The 15,593-nt window shown below is 47.6% G+C and overlaps 1 protein-coding gene across 1 annotated transcript; it reads right to left on the bottom strand.

The window, feature by feature from the left end:
• Positions 1 to 608: 608 nt before the first annotated feature.
• Positions 609 to 15,181, bottom strand: Pnliprp1 (pancreatic lipase related protein 1). Its single transcript, XM_076834452.1, has 12 exons — positions 15,133 to 15,181; positions 14,453 to 14,607; positions 13,865 to 13,990; positions 11,877 to 12,011; positions 10,479 to 10,587; positions 9,016 to 9,135; positions 8,797 to 8,916; positions 7,298 to 7,416; positions 6,301 to 6,430; positions 4,411 to 4,519; positions 3,574 to 3,741; positions 609 to 690 (listed from the first exon to the last, which is right to left on the bottom strand). Exons 1-12 carry the CDS (start codon positions 15,179 to 15,181, stop codon positions 609 to 611), a joined length of 1,422 nt encoding a protein of 473 aa, XP_076690567.1.
• Positions 15,182 to 15,593: the final 412 nt, after the last annotated feature.

Genomic DNA, 15,593 nt, shown 5'->3' with positions numbered 1-15,593 from the left:
TAACTAAGCAAGCTAATGCTGATGATGTCACTGCTTCTGCAGCCCAACATATAAATCCCCTCTCTCCGTAGGACAGGTGTGGAACTGAGGGCACTGTGGAAAGGGTACGTGTCACTTGTCCAGCCAGCCACCACTACAAAATGTCATGAGGGAGGGGAAGCCCTGCTTGGTGAAGCATGTCCAGGGATAGGGAGAGGGATGCGATCTGTTCAGCCTGTCACCACTGTCTTGGAGCAGTCACTGATCTCTCGTAAACTTTCCCCAATAAGTCATACGTCTTGCACGCTGTCTCTGGGCATATCCTTTGGCCTGTCTACAACCTACCTGTTGGCCTGGCCCAGCTGGGCTTTGGACATGACCTCCCCGTCACTGACTATGTGTGCTGTTAGTCTCCATCCCCTCAGGGAAAGGAAGACAGTGAGCATGGGGACCGAGAAGGTGGGGAAAATGGAGGTGTGGGATCCAAGTCAACGGCAAGAGACCCAAGTATGTAGAAGTGCTCATGAGATTTTTAAATGTTCAGATCCCAAAAGGTGGCGGCTGATGTCTGAGACAGGCGCTGTGCACTGACAGAGGCAGCAGAGGGTTTTATTGGTGTTAACACGGGATTACAGTGTGTCTGGAGTTTCACAGGGCGTGAGAGTGAGCAGAACATCTTCTTTCACAGTTTCTTTGCTACAGAAGTTGTACCTGTGGAGAGAAATGAATGCTTGTTAAATGTTGGGGTGTCCTTGGGGAAGCCACAGGGACCTCAGTTGTTCGTCAAAGGTTGCTGCTGGTTTACATTTCAGATGCGAGGAGCCAGGCGCTGGGGCTTCCAGTCTGAGAGGCCCACCAGGCCCAGGACCAAGTCTGCTGTCACCCTGGACTGTCCCTGAGGCTGGTCCTTCAGGTGTCAGGACTGTGTCTCCTGGAGGTGGCACCCCTTTTTTCTCTAAATCTCACAGGTCCGTCCTGAGCCTCCGTGAATGCAGTGGCCTGGTTTCAAGGGGACACTTCACTCTAGGGACCCATCTGAAGGTGAGGGTGGATACCATACACGGCCTTATTCTCATAGCTGTAACAACACTGAACAGTCCCCCTGTGTGAACTCCACCTTCACCACACGTTGAGGAGGTCCAAGCCTGAGTTCTGCTTTAGGGGAGAGGAAACGGAGGCACAGAGAGCTCTTAGTAAGAGGAAGAACTAAGAGACAACTACAGCCCACCTGATGCCACAGTCCTGACTTGCTACAGCAGGTCCCATGTCAAGCCTCCCTTGACCTTGGCCTGGCTTTCTCCTGTTCCCCACGCCCCTTCCACCTCCTATCACAGATGCAGCTTGTTACTTGAAACTATCCTCCTTACAGAAGAGGCTCCCTCATGCAATTATTGAGGCTCCCCTGACAATATCCCATGACTATAAATGTGGAAGGCGTTCTGACCAACACCGACACCAGGCAGATATAAGTTACGGTTATTCAAGGACTGAGGGCCTCGCTGTGTCCTCACCACCCTGAGCTCTGAAGCTTTGTCCCACTCCTCTCCTGTCCTCCTGACACACTGCCGTGTTCTCTTCTGGATTTGTTTTTCCTAGAAGCCTTAACCTGGCTTCCTGCACCTTGAGCCCTGTCATCAGGGCCTGGCCGCCTCCTGCCCTGTGCACACCTGTTCCTGCTCCTGGAACTTCCTCTCCCTGCCCTTCCTCTCCCTCCCCCTACAGCTCCCCAGGCCTGTGGGCCCCTCCTCTCATCACTTCCTCCTTGGGGGCCACTTCCACATGGGCCCCTCATGGTGACTCACATAACCTTTCCCGTGCGCCTTAAGTCTGGTTTTTCTCCACAGCTGAACTGTGAACTCCTTGAGAGCAGGCTCAGGCCTTCAGCCCCTCTTACTTGCTTGGTGTAGGATAGGTACCTATTGGGGTCATTCACGGAGGTCCATTGACATGGATAAGGGGGCTGGAGAAGCGAAGATGGGGAGAACTACTTTTCTCTTTTGGTCTCCTGCCCCTGGAGGGAATGCTAGTCTTCAGGTTCCCAGGTAGCCCTGGAAACCCTCTCCAGGTGACTAAAACATCCGAGGGGGAGCCAAATCTTGATTTTCTTTAACTTTGCAATTATTAGTGCTACTTAAGAAAACATTGGTGGTTATTTTCATAACGCCAAATAATCCGAATAACTTGACTAATTGAGAGTCTTTTATTCCCTAAGGTAGTTGGTGAGGTTTGAAGCTGTTGCTGAACTTTCTATATTTTAAAACCTGTTATCTGACATCTGGCTTCTCCAAAGTTTCTCTCTAGGTCCACTGCAGAGGATGGGCTCAGCTATGGGAGGACTTAGAGGACAGCCCATGGGTGCAGGGCCTCAGGGGTGAACTCAGCTACATCTGTTTCATCTATAGATAGTTCATAGGCCTTGATCTTTCCTTATCAACCTGGAAGCTTCTGGGCCCTGCTGCTTATCAACCTGGAAGCTTCCGGGCCCTGGTCTCATATTTCTTACCTGTGAGAAATTTCCTGAAAGTACCTCCAATTTTCAATATTCCAGTTATGCCACTTTCTTCTGATGCTTTTAGCCACACTGTCGCAGGATGCAGGCCATGGTACCCACCCAACATGACCCTGGAACTGACTTTAGAGCTGTGTCCCCCAGTGGGACTGACAGGGAACCCTGGGCTGGGTCTGCTACCTGAGCTGGGGGCCCCCAAGAGCCAGGCCTGACCACCTCCTTGCTGTGCTCCAGCTGAGAGGACTTCTGGTTCTGCTGGCTCTCCTGCTGGGCCAGCCTCTCTGTCCTGCACCTTGTGAAGGGACAGGAAGGACCTCAGAGGTCATCCTTCTTGATGACACATGTGTCTACACCCCCTCCCCAGGGCCAATCTGCCAACTCTCCCTTCCCTCCTGGGGGAGTGACATTCCTAGGGCCCTGTCTTTGGTAGCCCCATCTAACTCCCCAGCTTCAAGACCACAATTGAGAATCCAGGTTCCCTTCCCACCAAGCCCCACCACCAGGAATGTCCTGCTGGCCAGACTTCAGGGTCAGCTTTTATCTGTCCCTCTCAGGGGGACACCAACTGCTTTCTCTTTCTAGTCTAGGCCCTGGGCCCATGCAGGCACACAGCAAGGGGGCTCAGGTCAGATTCCACTCCTCAAGTCCTGCCATCTCAGTACTCTCCTGTTGGAGCTCAAAACTTTCTATTATCTTTCCTTAAAACTGATTTCTTTTTCCTTCGTCTATCCTGAAAGGTCACCTGTCCTCTCCTCTTCAAAATGTAGCTGCTCGTCAGTCCACACTTAGGACCTTTCACCCTTTAGAAATGATTTCCTTATTTTAACTTTCTTATTTTTCCATGAAGGCTGGATGCTGTCTGCCATATTGCCACAGGCAATTCCGTGCCAAGAATCCCTGTGCAGTGCGTCCAACAGAAATGCCTCCTGCTCTTGGCAGCTGTTGTTTGCTGGGGAGAAAGTGCTGCAGATGGGCAGATTTCCTTGGCCTTTTTGGCCAGACCACACCTGACTTTCTGGGGGTGAGTTTCCATCACAGACGTGACCCTTGGCACACCCTGAGACACAGCCAGCAAAGGTACATACACTGTCTTCTCCTCTCCCTTTTGCACAGTGATCTTGGCTGCACCCACTCTGGGGAAGGTCGGGTTCACCATGTGGTTATTCCAAAGAAACTTGACTTTCTCAATCGTTCCGACATCCAGCTCTGCATCGAACTCCTTGGAGTGGGTAGAGCCTGGCATGATGATCCCCCTTGAGACGAGAAGTAGAAGCTATTCATGGAAGTGCACTGTAATGGCCAGGGACAGTCATGCTAAAGTCTTTTCTTTACCTCAGATTAATGACAGTCTTTGGGAATGAGATTGACCAAATTATGTTACCTGCATGTATGAATATAGCATAATGCATCCCACAGTTGTGTATAATTATAACGCACCAATAAAAATAAAAGTCTCCTTACAAATTAGCTTAAAAATAAAGGGTGGAGAAATGCAAAACCTGACTATATGCCAGAAGCCCCAAACCACTACTTAAAGATTGTTTTTCAAACTCAGGTTAATTTCTCTTCAAAAGTTTCCTATAGAAAATGATTTAATTTCTTCATATTATTTTTTTCCTAGAAGAATTATTTATATTGTAATAAATTAGCCACTTAATTTAACATCGTGTTATTATGCTAATCAGAGAACAGGATCTCTGGGGTAATTTAAATTTATTATTATTTTTTAAATTTGTCCCTATTGAGAGAGAGAGAGAACTAAATGCTGTGTTTAGAGAAAATAAAAATCATTAGCAGAAGTCTGAGGTCAACTTCAGTACATAAAGTAAAACCCATCAATATAGAATGAGATGACAGTGTTTGGGAGCAGGTGTGAAGGCCCTGTGTAGCACAGAATGAGATGAGGCATTAAGCAGGGTTACCTGAAGACGTCATACTGGCGAGTGTTTCCCTTATCTCCAAACAAAGCCACCTTGACCTCTCCAGTGATTGTTCTTCCAGACAGTGTTACAGAAACCCCGTATCTCCAGCCTGCACAGAGCATGGGAGGGTTTGATTTTTTTCACCCAAAACAGGTGACCCAAATCCCAGATCCTGCCCTAATCCTTACACAGAGGCATGAAAGCATGAGCAATTCTACTTATTAGTGCACATTTCAAACTAGGCCTTAAAGGGAGTAGGCATTCAGACCTGCACTGCCCAGGAAGGTGGCCACTAGACACAGGTAGCTGCTTCATGAAAACTAAAATTAAAATTAAATTAAAATTTTAGTTCTCAGGCTCACTGGCTGCATCCTCAGGTGCTAAGTTGCCAGGTGGGTGAATGACTTCTGGATCCCACAGGGCAGAACATGCCCATCATCGCAGAAAGCTCTGCGGGACAGCTCCATGCTAGAGTTGCAGGGCTGTGGGTCAAGGTGGGAAAGGGTCCAAGCCACATGTGGGAAGGTTGCTCAGGAGCACAGACTGCAGAGCCCTTGAGGCCAGGTCTGTCTCTCATCTTTGTATTCTCCAGGCCCCAGGAAGCCTCCAGCTCCAAGTAGGTGCACAGAGTACCATCCCAGAGCACATGCACCTGCACACACACACACACACACACACACACACACACACAGATTCATGTAAACTATACAGTTACACACACACTCAATACACACTACCAATATAAACATACACACACTCCATACACACAGTGATACACCATAACCACACCCCTACACGAACACACATATGTATATAAATACACAGATCCATACCTTTGTCTAACTCCTCTACATCTTTTATGTCCTCAGAGACATTGCCCTTGTCCTCCCCTCTGGTTAGGGCTAGCTCCCCTGCCCAGAATGCTACAGCAGCAACCCACCAAGCCCAACACCGCTGTAGCTGCTCAGTTTTCATCTTCTCTGATGGATTATAAATTTCGTCAGTGGAGTGTCCTGCTCATCCCCACATCCCCAGGGGTCTAGCAGCCCATATCTGTGGTCCATAAATAACTGTTGGTTAAGGAATAAGTGCAAGGTTCTTGAATGCTTACTTTGTTGTTAAAATATGAGCAAGTATTTTGTGCATCACTACACTGGTAGAAGGCTTGATTAGTCAGTGTCTTCCTACACAATGATGAACATGTGTGTCTTGATAGTTGAAGTAGTTACACATCTACTCATTTGTCAAAATGCATAGAACCTTGCACTAAAAGGATGAATTTTGCCTTAATATTATAAATACTATATTTACATAAAACACAATCTGGTTTTTTTTGGCAACACTTTATGGAGCTGTCAAAGGGCAGGTTGTCAGAAAGTGGCACAAACACACTTGACCTCTACCCTGTGTTCTAGTCCATTCAGCATGCTTTGGAAAGAAATCATCCTGGACCCCCATCCCCATTCCGCTGGAGAAGCAGCCTCTGGGCATCAGGGCTGCGTAGACAGATGGGGGAAGTCAGGGAGATTGCAGGTAGACTTCTTAAGAGGCCCATTCAATCTGGCAAAGAGCTACTACCAAATGAGTTTGCTGTTTAGGTGTGTTGACATGATCTTAAAAGGGAAAAGGAGGGTACACTGTGTGTGGAGTGGTGAAAATTCAGGGAGCTGGTTGCAAAGCCAGGCCAACTGCCTTAATCCCATCAATCATACTGTTGGCCACCACCCGTTTCATGCCAGAGTTGGGCCTCATATGGGATAGTTTGAGTGGATGCATCTTTTTGTAAGATGTTCAAGATGAGCCACACATATTTCAGGTTAAAGGAAAACCCTCCATTTGTAACAGAAACGACACTTTCTTTACCTGGGCAAGTAGTCGAGGGCAACTTACGTGCAAAATTCTTGGCATCGCCTGTGTTCAGAAAGAATTTCTGCTGCTCTGCACTCGTCTTGCCAGCAAATTTATCAGCATAGTGACCCATCTGCGGGCACCCTTGATCTGGGCAGGGGAAGCACTTGTTCTATTGTGAGGAGACAGAATTCATCTTCTTAGGACCAGACCAGCTGGGAGAATGATGCTCAATTTCCCTACAGCCCCTGGGTCCTCATTTGTAACAGGAAGGTGGGATGGAAGAGATGAGCTCTGAGCTGCCTCCATCTCTGACTGGATTCCCAGCCCTGAGGCCCAGCACATGAGATTGATTTGGGGAGCTTTAGAAAGCACTGAGGCCTTGGGCCCAGGCTCAATCAGCCACTTTCTGTAGAGGAGCAGGCTGGTGAATGATTAGCAGCTGGTTTCCAGAACAAAAAGTCCTGATTGTAGCATTTACCAGATTTGTAAAAACTCTGGTCCTGGTCAATTTCAGCCTGCAGCCATGATGACTCGGAGCTGGGAGTGATGCCTACAGTGGCCCCGGGGAGCCAGAATAGGCAGGCTCCAGGGTGTGCTTTCTTCCGACTCTCCCTGTGGCCTCCTGGCACATGGCCTCCAGCACCGCCTTCCCTTCCCGCGGGTGGGTGGCTGGCTCCTCTCCCAAGATCCTCTATGCTTTCTCTGCCCTCCCTAGAAATGCGGCCCCTCTTCCTTCTAATCTCTGTCATCTCGTAAGTCGGAGCCAAAGTGGCCTCCTGCTGGAGCCTTTCTAGACTATGTGGACTCGGTCTGCTCTTCTCTGACCTCCCGAGGGGTCTTCCTCTCCCGTATGACTCATCTGCTCTAAGTCTTTGCCACTTCCTGCCTAGAGTCTTTTTCCCCTCCTTCACCCCGCAGGACCACGAACTCGGAGGGGAAATGCAAACATGCCGCAAGAAGCACTGCAAATCCTCAACAAAGCAGGCCACAGGCCCACCATGGGTCACTGTCCAGATCACAGAGAACAGGAGCTTACAGACTCGAAGGCCTTGTAGGACATGCAAGGGTACGCAGTGAACCCATCAGGGCTGAGGATGCTGTCCAAGTAATACTTGTAGCTTCTTAGGTGATTGCAAGCCACAAAGTCCCGGGTTCCTGGGGAGGAAAAGGAGTGAGTCTGTACAGGTGGATGCGGGCAGGCTGTGACAGATTCTACGGTGCTCTTGACAAGTGGAATGGTTCCAAAGTAGGGCCATTGTTTCGGAACTTCAGTTCAAATCCAGTCACACAATGGCAGTGAACATGTAGAGGGAACTTGGGTGACTGGGCAATGCTCTGATCACTTTAAAGGCATTGTCCGTGGAACCTCACCTTTCCTAGGAACAGTTCCACATTGTCCCTGTTATAGAAATAGCTATAGGTGACAGCCTCTGATTCCAAGCTTTGCGAGTGAGAGAACTATAATGAAACCCAAGCCCATCGGGTGCTTGAGCTGTCCCTCTAACCTCTGTGCCATTCTGTGTCCCAGGATCAGGTTGGAAGTCTGTAAAGACACATCCAGATGTGATGTGACTTCCCAGAAGTGACAAAACCAGCACTTACACGAATAAAATGGATGGTTGGGTGGCTTTACCTACGCATCGTATCCACACCATCTTACTCCCTGTGACTCATGCCAAGGGACACATGTCACAGCACACTTTCCAGACCTGGTCTGGACTTGCTTGGCTATTACTGATAAAAGAGTCTGGGCCACTCTTTTCCATGGAAACCCTCATATGTCCTATCTTAATATATGCTTTGAAGACATCCAAACCATTTTGAGCAAATTCAATAAAAATCTATAATCAACAGATTTGGTCAGACCATTAAAAGTTTTAACCTGGATAGTGACACTGGATGATGAGTTTGGATGGAAAGTGCACCTGGCCATTGTCCTTTGAACTCATTAGATAGAGGGTCAGAGCAGTAGCTGAAGGATGCCCTTTATGCCAGGTGCTTAGTCAATGAGGAGAGATGGGTCTCCTCCAGCCTCCTTGCTGTGACTGCTTCAGTGACCTTCATGGTGCTAATGGCTTCGTCATGGAAGCCACTGGGAAGATTCTCCCATGGCCACTATATTGAGGTGAGATAAGGTTGAACCATATCACTAACTCCCGAGACAGAGCATGCAGGAAAATTCTCTTAGGTGTACAAAGGATGTTTACTGATATAACATTTCCTTTTCATGCTCGGCAGCTCCCCGCAGATTCTTGGAGCTACAACTTTAATCAACAGTTTTGTAGTTCTTTGTTGCTTGGGCATTCAAGGACATTTATGACAACATTTTAAGGAAATAGAAAACAGTAGAGCTGAACTCTAAAAAAGATTTGCTCTATTCTTCAGAAATCAGGTCCAGAAGCGGGGGTTGTATATTCTTAAAGGAAGAAGTGTTTTCATTGCTTACATTTTCAATGGCAGGTGCTGCTCACCCCAGGGAAGGAAGGGAGGTCCTCCCTGACACTACCCCTACCTAAGTCCCCTCCATGATGTTACCTGACCAGATGCCGTCGAGGTCCACGATCTGTGACAAGGCATTCTTCTTGCACCCTGGCATGTTCTCTCCTCCATTGGGGAAGAAGTCAAGGTGACCCACCATTTGGTTTGTTCCAAAACCTGTGATGTTTGGAACAGCAACACGCCTTTGGTAAAGCAGGGCTCTTGTGGTTCAGACACAGTCGCACAGGATTGCAGCAGGAGCTCTGCGGGACTCACCCAGGAATGGGATCAAGGGTGCTGCATCTGTGTGAATCACATCCACAAAGACAGCATCCGAAGGGTCAAGTCGAACCTCCTCAGGAGTGCCCTCGAAACTTGCTTCCACGGGATCCAATCCTGAAAGAGATGGCAGCAGTGTAGAACAACAGTCCTGACTGTTGGCACCAGAAGGACAGAAGTATCCAGTTGCCTAGGCTATATGCTGCCCAACTCAAAGGGCGGCACATTCTGAGGTGGTGCAGTGTTGTGGCTCTGAGTACTGAATATGGAGACATAAAGTTCCAATGTTGCTCATTAGAAGAGAATTCTGGTGGCTAGTACAGAGGGGTGCAGATAAGTAAAGAAATTCAGATTTTGTTTGAACAAGGATTCTAGAGCTAGGTTGCCTGGCTCCAAATTCCTATTTTGGGGGCAAGTTATATGACCTTGAGCAGAATACCCAACCTTTTGTTGTGTAAGTTTGTGCATTTGATACAATGAAGGTAACACGGCATCTATTTGATATAGTTGTTATAGATTAAGTAAATTAGTACATAGCATTTAGCACTGTGCCTGTTTGTAGTCATGGGTGTTCAATATTAGTTAATATTAATTTAATATTTATTTAGTATTAATTTAATTTAATAATTTAATATTAGTTAATGTTAATATTTATTAATACTAGCTGATATTAACATTAGTTATTATTATTTCCTTTTGACTGTATTTCCTTCTTGGCAGGGATCCTGGATTTCTTAGTTTTTTGAAATTTTGGTCAGAGCAGCTGAAAAGGTATGTACATGAACATGGCCATCTACTGATAGAAAAGGGGATGTTTCTTATAAAGATAGGGCTTCCTGGGCCCATTGCTTTAGTTCTGAGAATTAAATAAGAAATGTCAAGCACAGTGTGCAGGATTGGGGAGAATCAGGCACTGAATCTGTGCTTTCAAAAATCATTATAATAGCACTAATATTATTATATTGTATGAACATATTTTGTTGTGGCTATAATTCAAGGATTTTCCTAGGGTTTAAAGGATGCTTTGACAATGATGGTGACTGAGAATTTTTTATCAGCAGAGAAAGTGGAAAACAATTTTCAGGTTCTACTCTGTCCTGGACTTCAAAGAAAAGGGGAAAGGGGTGATAATGTGTTCCCTTTAAAATCATATTTTGCAAATACTCATACTAGCCTTATTATGTATTTTCCTGGGTGTCCAGTGCTTAACTTGGACGTACAGAGGAGGGGCCAGGATGGAGGTAGAAGAAGCAAAGGGGAACAGGACCACCACCATCCTTGCCACCAAGATGGCCCATGAGCTTCTGGGGACTTCCTAACATGATCTGTGCAGGCTCCACCCAGCCCTGCCATGCTGTAGGGGACACCCTCCCTCTGGGTGGCTCTAAGAGGGGTTGCAGATTGTGACCCCATTCTGGGGCTACCAAGGACAAACCCTGGGGCCTCAATAGGGACCTTACCAGTAATCCTGCCCAGGCCTGGGGTCCTGCTCCCAGCCTCTCCCGCCACGTGGGCTCCCAGGCTGTGGCCAATGAGGTGGACTTGAGAAGGTGAGTAGCTGTAGTTCGTCTGGAGAGGGGAGGTTTTAATATCAGGCGTTTTTGTGCTCTGGTTTTTCTAACATGCCCACCTGGTGGTGACACTACTCTGCTGGAATCCTGCCATGCCTCCGCCTGCCCTTGGGATTGAGCCCCATCTTGTCATGAAGAGCCTCTGAGCTTTCCTGACTCATCAGCTATTTTTCCAGCCTCTTCTCTAACCAAACCCTTTGATGAGTTCTCAGGCCCTCGAGTACCCCCCACCTCTGGGCCTGGTTAGTCCCATTGTTTCCCATTCTCCTGCTCAGCTGCCCCAGCCAACATCAAATAGCCTTCAGCTCCCCACATAGGAGTCTCAACACCCCGACACCACTCTGGCTTCCCTGTCTCATGGACTCCCGGAAAGCCCACGCTGTCCCTATCTCCAATAGCTCACACTACTGTCACTGCACTTCTTCCCTGTAAGCTCCTCGAGGGCCTGGGACCTCATCTGTCTTGGTTACCTCATTTCACGCTCCTGACACCATCCTCCAAAAATCATGAGCACAACGAACAAAGCCAATAAATCTCTAAGGTGTTTGCACAGGCTGGCCTCGAGGATATTCACCCGATGCCTCTCATTGATTGGTCTGCAATGCCTCTTGTACAAACACCACGGTTTTTGATTTCTGCAGGGGTGCAGAAATAGCTAGAACCAACTGATTCTTGTGTAGACTTGTTAGCTATAAGATAGAAATGACGGGAATCTTGGCCTTGTATAGAAAATATTATGAAGAATTACTGAATTAACTTAAAGAATGAAAGGCGTAAAGAATTAGCTACAATGAAAGACCAGGGTAGGAAGAAACAACTGGAATGATTATGGAAGAAGAAATTTCCCAGAATCAATAGGATCCACATTCGCAGGCCGACATGTTTGGAGCTTGCCAACTGCACACTTGGCCTTTGGCTCTGTTTGGTTTTCCCTGGTCACGCCATGTTTTCTCCCAAATAGAGCCTAACTGGGTCAAGGATGGCCCCTGGTGCTGGTAGTCTGAACCCCAACGGAAACTCTCCTATTCATCAGCTCTATAATTTTTTGGAGCAAACTAGTTCATCTTTCTGGGCCTCGGTTTCCTTACCTGCAAACTGAAGATGATAATCAAAGCCCCTGCCTTCTAAGTGATAGCTGTTATTTTTTCTTTCCCTGGTGTGTCACTGAGGCAATAGTCAGAGTTCCAAAAGCAAGACCCTGAGACAAACACCACTTCTTTTGTAGCTCCCAGCTGCTCCTTGGCTCAACAGAGACCAGCAGCTCTGCTTCCCCCGCTGCTGACTCACCGAGAGGATGCTGAGCATCTGGGCCACCTGGGCGCCCACCACGCGCGCGTTGTTGGCAGCCTGTGTGTAGGTGGTTTGGGAGCCCTTCTTCCAGTCCACACAGATGCAGTTCACCTCCTCCACCTTGAACATGTTCTGGTGTTGGGGAGAGGCCAGGTGTTATCTTGGGGACCCAGAAATCCCTTCCACTGGCGCTCAGAAAGGGCCACCCTCTCTTCTCCTACATGGGGCACTGCCATGAACTAGACTTTGTCAGAGATCCTACAGTCCAGCAAGGGCTGACCCCAGGGTGTACCTTAGGAGAAGGGCAAGTGGTTCCCTCTCTAGCTTGCAGGTTAGTTAAAAGTTGGGCACTTTCTTGTTTCTTCAATCAAATTCAGGTAACATCTATCTGGTGGGACAAAACAATTGCATCCTTCAAAGAGTTCTTTTTTTGAGGGGATTGGGGTTACTGGAGATTTAACTCAGGGGCACTCAACACTTGAGCCACATCTCCAGCCCTTTTTATTTTTTTTTTATTTTGAAACCAGGTCTCTCTAAGTTGCTTAGGTCTTCACTGAGTTGCTAAAGTTGGTCTCAAACTTGCAATCCTCCTGCCTCAGCCTCCAAAATCACTGAGATTATAGGTGTGCACCACTGCACCTGGCTGAAGTGTCCTGTTTTTTAAAAAAAGAAAGTCTCACGGGCAGTCTCCAGTGGCTGGTGTCTAAATGACCTTATGGATTTGAGGGGTCCTCTCGCCTCTTGGTGACACCTCAGCCTATTGGACACCTCTTGAGCGTTAAAGTGGGAGGGAGGCTTCCCTCTTTACAGTCAAGATGGCACAGCATTTCCTGGGGGAAATACTGCAGACTTTAAAATAAAAAAATAAAGAACTTCACTGATTAAAAGAGATCAAAAAATTCTGAAAGAAAAGCTCCCTGGATATCAAAGGAACTGATATATCCTCAGGAGTTCTGCCAGGCAGTCACATGACCAACTTAGAACTATAAATTTAAAATTCACATGAAACTGTTTCACACGTATGTTACAAACATGTGTGATCACATACACGCTGAGATTTCTATTCCTTTTTCCTTTTTCTCGGGACTTTTACTTGTAAAGAGACCCTGAGGAATCTTTTAAAAACCTGGAAAATTGGGGGTATAAACCACGTTGAGAAGATGTTGATTAATGACAGGAAAGGTGCCAAGAGGTAAAAGCTTGGTAAACCAAGGCCAAATGCACGGTGAGTAATTTGGGGGTTTGTGATTTCCCTGTTGACACTATCAGTTGATGTTTTATTAATGTATATGTGGAAGGCAGACTCCTGAGATAAATTCTTAGGTGACAGAAAACTAGATTGAATCTCAGAGTACATGTAAAAAGAAAGGAGGGTGATATATATATATATATATATATATATATATATATATAGTGTGTGTGTGTGTGTGTGTGTGTGCATGCCTATGTCCAGGTGTGCACAGATGTCCAGGTGTGCGTTTGTGTCTGTGCATGTGCATGTGTGTGCAGAACCTGTCTGATTCTCCTGGTGCTGTCCTTCTGACCAGCAGATGCTATCTCACATGTAATTGTGGCTGTCTCTGTTCTGCCATTTTTGGTAGATCTTAGGTCTCTGTATCTCAAGTAGATAGTTCCAGCAACACATCTCTGACTCCTGGAGATGTGGGCAATATTTGAAAGGAAAGAACCTAATCCCCTCACTTTCAGAAATACATAAATACACTCACTAAACATGAAAACAGAAAACACCGAGCCTTGCTTAAACAGAAACGAGAGAGTGGGTCTATTTGTTCACATGGCAAATGCTACTGCTTCCAGCTGCAGAAATAGTCTGGAAACACTGGAATTTGAAGTTTGTGAAGAGAAGCATTTTGAGTGCACAAAGAGAACAGATACGCATGGGTTTCCTGTTATCAGAATCATCTATTGCAATTGGGTAAAATGAGTTGGAGAGTTGGTGAGTGGAAAGCGGCAGCAGCTCCTACCTTGCACATGTCTCCCACCCAGCTCTCATCGCCCTTGTCTATGAAGCCATGAATGATGAACCGGGTCTTCCTGTCCGTTTGAAAATTAGATGCCTCGATGGTCGATGGATCAGAGAGCTGCAGTATCTGTGACAGATGCCGAGTGCTTCATGGCTCTGCCATCCGGCCCTCAGCCCACCCCCGACCTCCCCACCTCCGCAAGTTTTGATGCCCCTGCCTTTCACAGCTAGCACAGAGCCACCTCTTCCATGAACCTCTTTTCCCCAAGTCCTTCTCCCCGGCCTTCACAGGATCTGGGTTGTGGCTGCAGGCTTACTTTCTCATGGGTCTGGCTGGATGACAGTAAGCCCTTTGCTTAGCCTGGAACCACATAACCAGCTAGAGAATCTGCACGTCTGAACCCGTCTCTCACTCAAGCCACCATCTACTGGAGGCTTGCTCTGAGTCCCCAGGTCCAAGTGGGAGAAACTTGAGGGTTGGGAGGGGGTAGGGTGGAAGGAACAGACCCAGAGATAAGGAACTCCTGATCTATGGGGTGGGGCAGCCCTTCACTCAGTCCTAGGGATGCCAAGTGGACCAAGGTCTCACCTGAAAGTTGTCTGGGTTCTCATTGGTGTAGAGCAAGAAACGGGTGTTGATCTTCTCAGGGCTCCAGGGGAGAATTTTCAGGGGTCTGATTGCAGTTCCAGCCCAAGGCTCAGAATCAGAAAAGCACCCAATGTCCTTATAGCAAACTTCTTTTCCTAAAGAGAAAAGGTCAGGGTCCAGGTGCCCCTCTCCTGCTCAGGGCAGACTGCAGACAATAATGCACCCCCTCTACCCCTCTTCTTGCCCCTCGTGCTCACCAACGGGCCTGGCCCAGTCCCCATGAATTCTACAGGGACACCAATGGTGCCTTCATTTACAATTGCCATCTCAAACTTGGGATTTCTAAGTCTCCTCCCAAACTCTTCTGATATATTATTCGACTGATGTGATAATGGGCACTGATAAGTCAGTAAGTTAACCCAGGCAGGTGTTTAATGCTTTACCTAGAAAATTCCAGCCACAGTACCCTGGGCAGGAAGGCAGGGCAGTGGGCATGCTCTGAAGCAGGTCCCCCTCACACTGCCCAGTCCACCCTACTGGGCAGTGTCGCCCCACTTGCTTCTTCCTGGAACCTGCAGCAACCTACAGCCTCTGAAGCCCAGCAGGGCTAGAGCTTCCTTGGCCAGTGCTGAGAGCTCAGGCTTGTGCCCCTCCCACAGGGGAGGGGAGGTATTCCTTACCTCTGGCTGCCCCCAGCAGGAAAAGTGTGACTGTCCAGAAGATCATCATCTACAATAAATTCAACCACACTCAGGCTCAGGTCAGCGAGCAAAGACTCTTCTCAGCTGATGAGGGACCCCAGTGCAGAAGTGGCTTACCTTGTCTGAGAATCCAGGCACTCCCTTCCCCTGGGTTCCCCGGGATGTCTTTTATACTCCAGCCTTATCATTTGGACAAGAAACAGGAGTGAGGATAGCACTTGCCTTGTGTACTTAATATTTATATCTGTTCAAATACACAAAACAAGATTAGTAATGGCGGCCAGTCTTCCCACAAGTCTGAGAAGATGGAAGAATACTTGATGAAAGGGGGAGGAAAGTCACCAACTTTGTGCCTCTGCAGCTCTGCAAGGACCTGTGCATCCAGTAGGTCCCGTTTTTCTATTTTCTATTTCATCACCAAGTTATTTACAAGCCGCAAA

The sequence above is a fragment of the Callospermophilus lateralis genome, chromosome 15 (genome assembly GCF_048772815.1).
Source record: "Callospermophilus lateralis isolate mCalLat2 chromosome 15, mCalLat2.hap1, whole genome shotgun sequence".
Classification (NCBI taxonomy): Eukaryota; Metazoa; Chordata; class Mammalia; order Rodentia; family Sciuridae; genus Callospermophilus; species Callospermophilus lateralis.
Note: the sequence above shows the minus strand (reverse complement) of the source record. Positions and strands in the feature narration are given on the sequence as shown.

Bases quoted from the DNA above. Each gene is read 5' to 3' on its own strand.
- Pnliprp1 (XM_076834452.1), bottom strand. From the start codon at position 15,181: ATGATGATCTTCTGGACAGTCACACTTTTCCTGCTGGGGGCAGCCAGA. The intron at 7,417-8,796 runs GTAACATCATGG...TTTCCTCCCCAG, and splicing joins CCTCGACGGCATCTGGTCAG to GAACCCGGGACTTTGTGGCT. The intron at 6,431-7,297 runs GTAAGCTCCTGT...TCCTCACAATAG, and splicing joins CCTACAAGGCCTTCGAGTCT to AACAAGTGCTTCCCCTGCCC.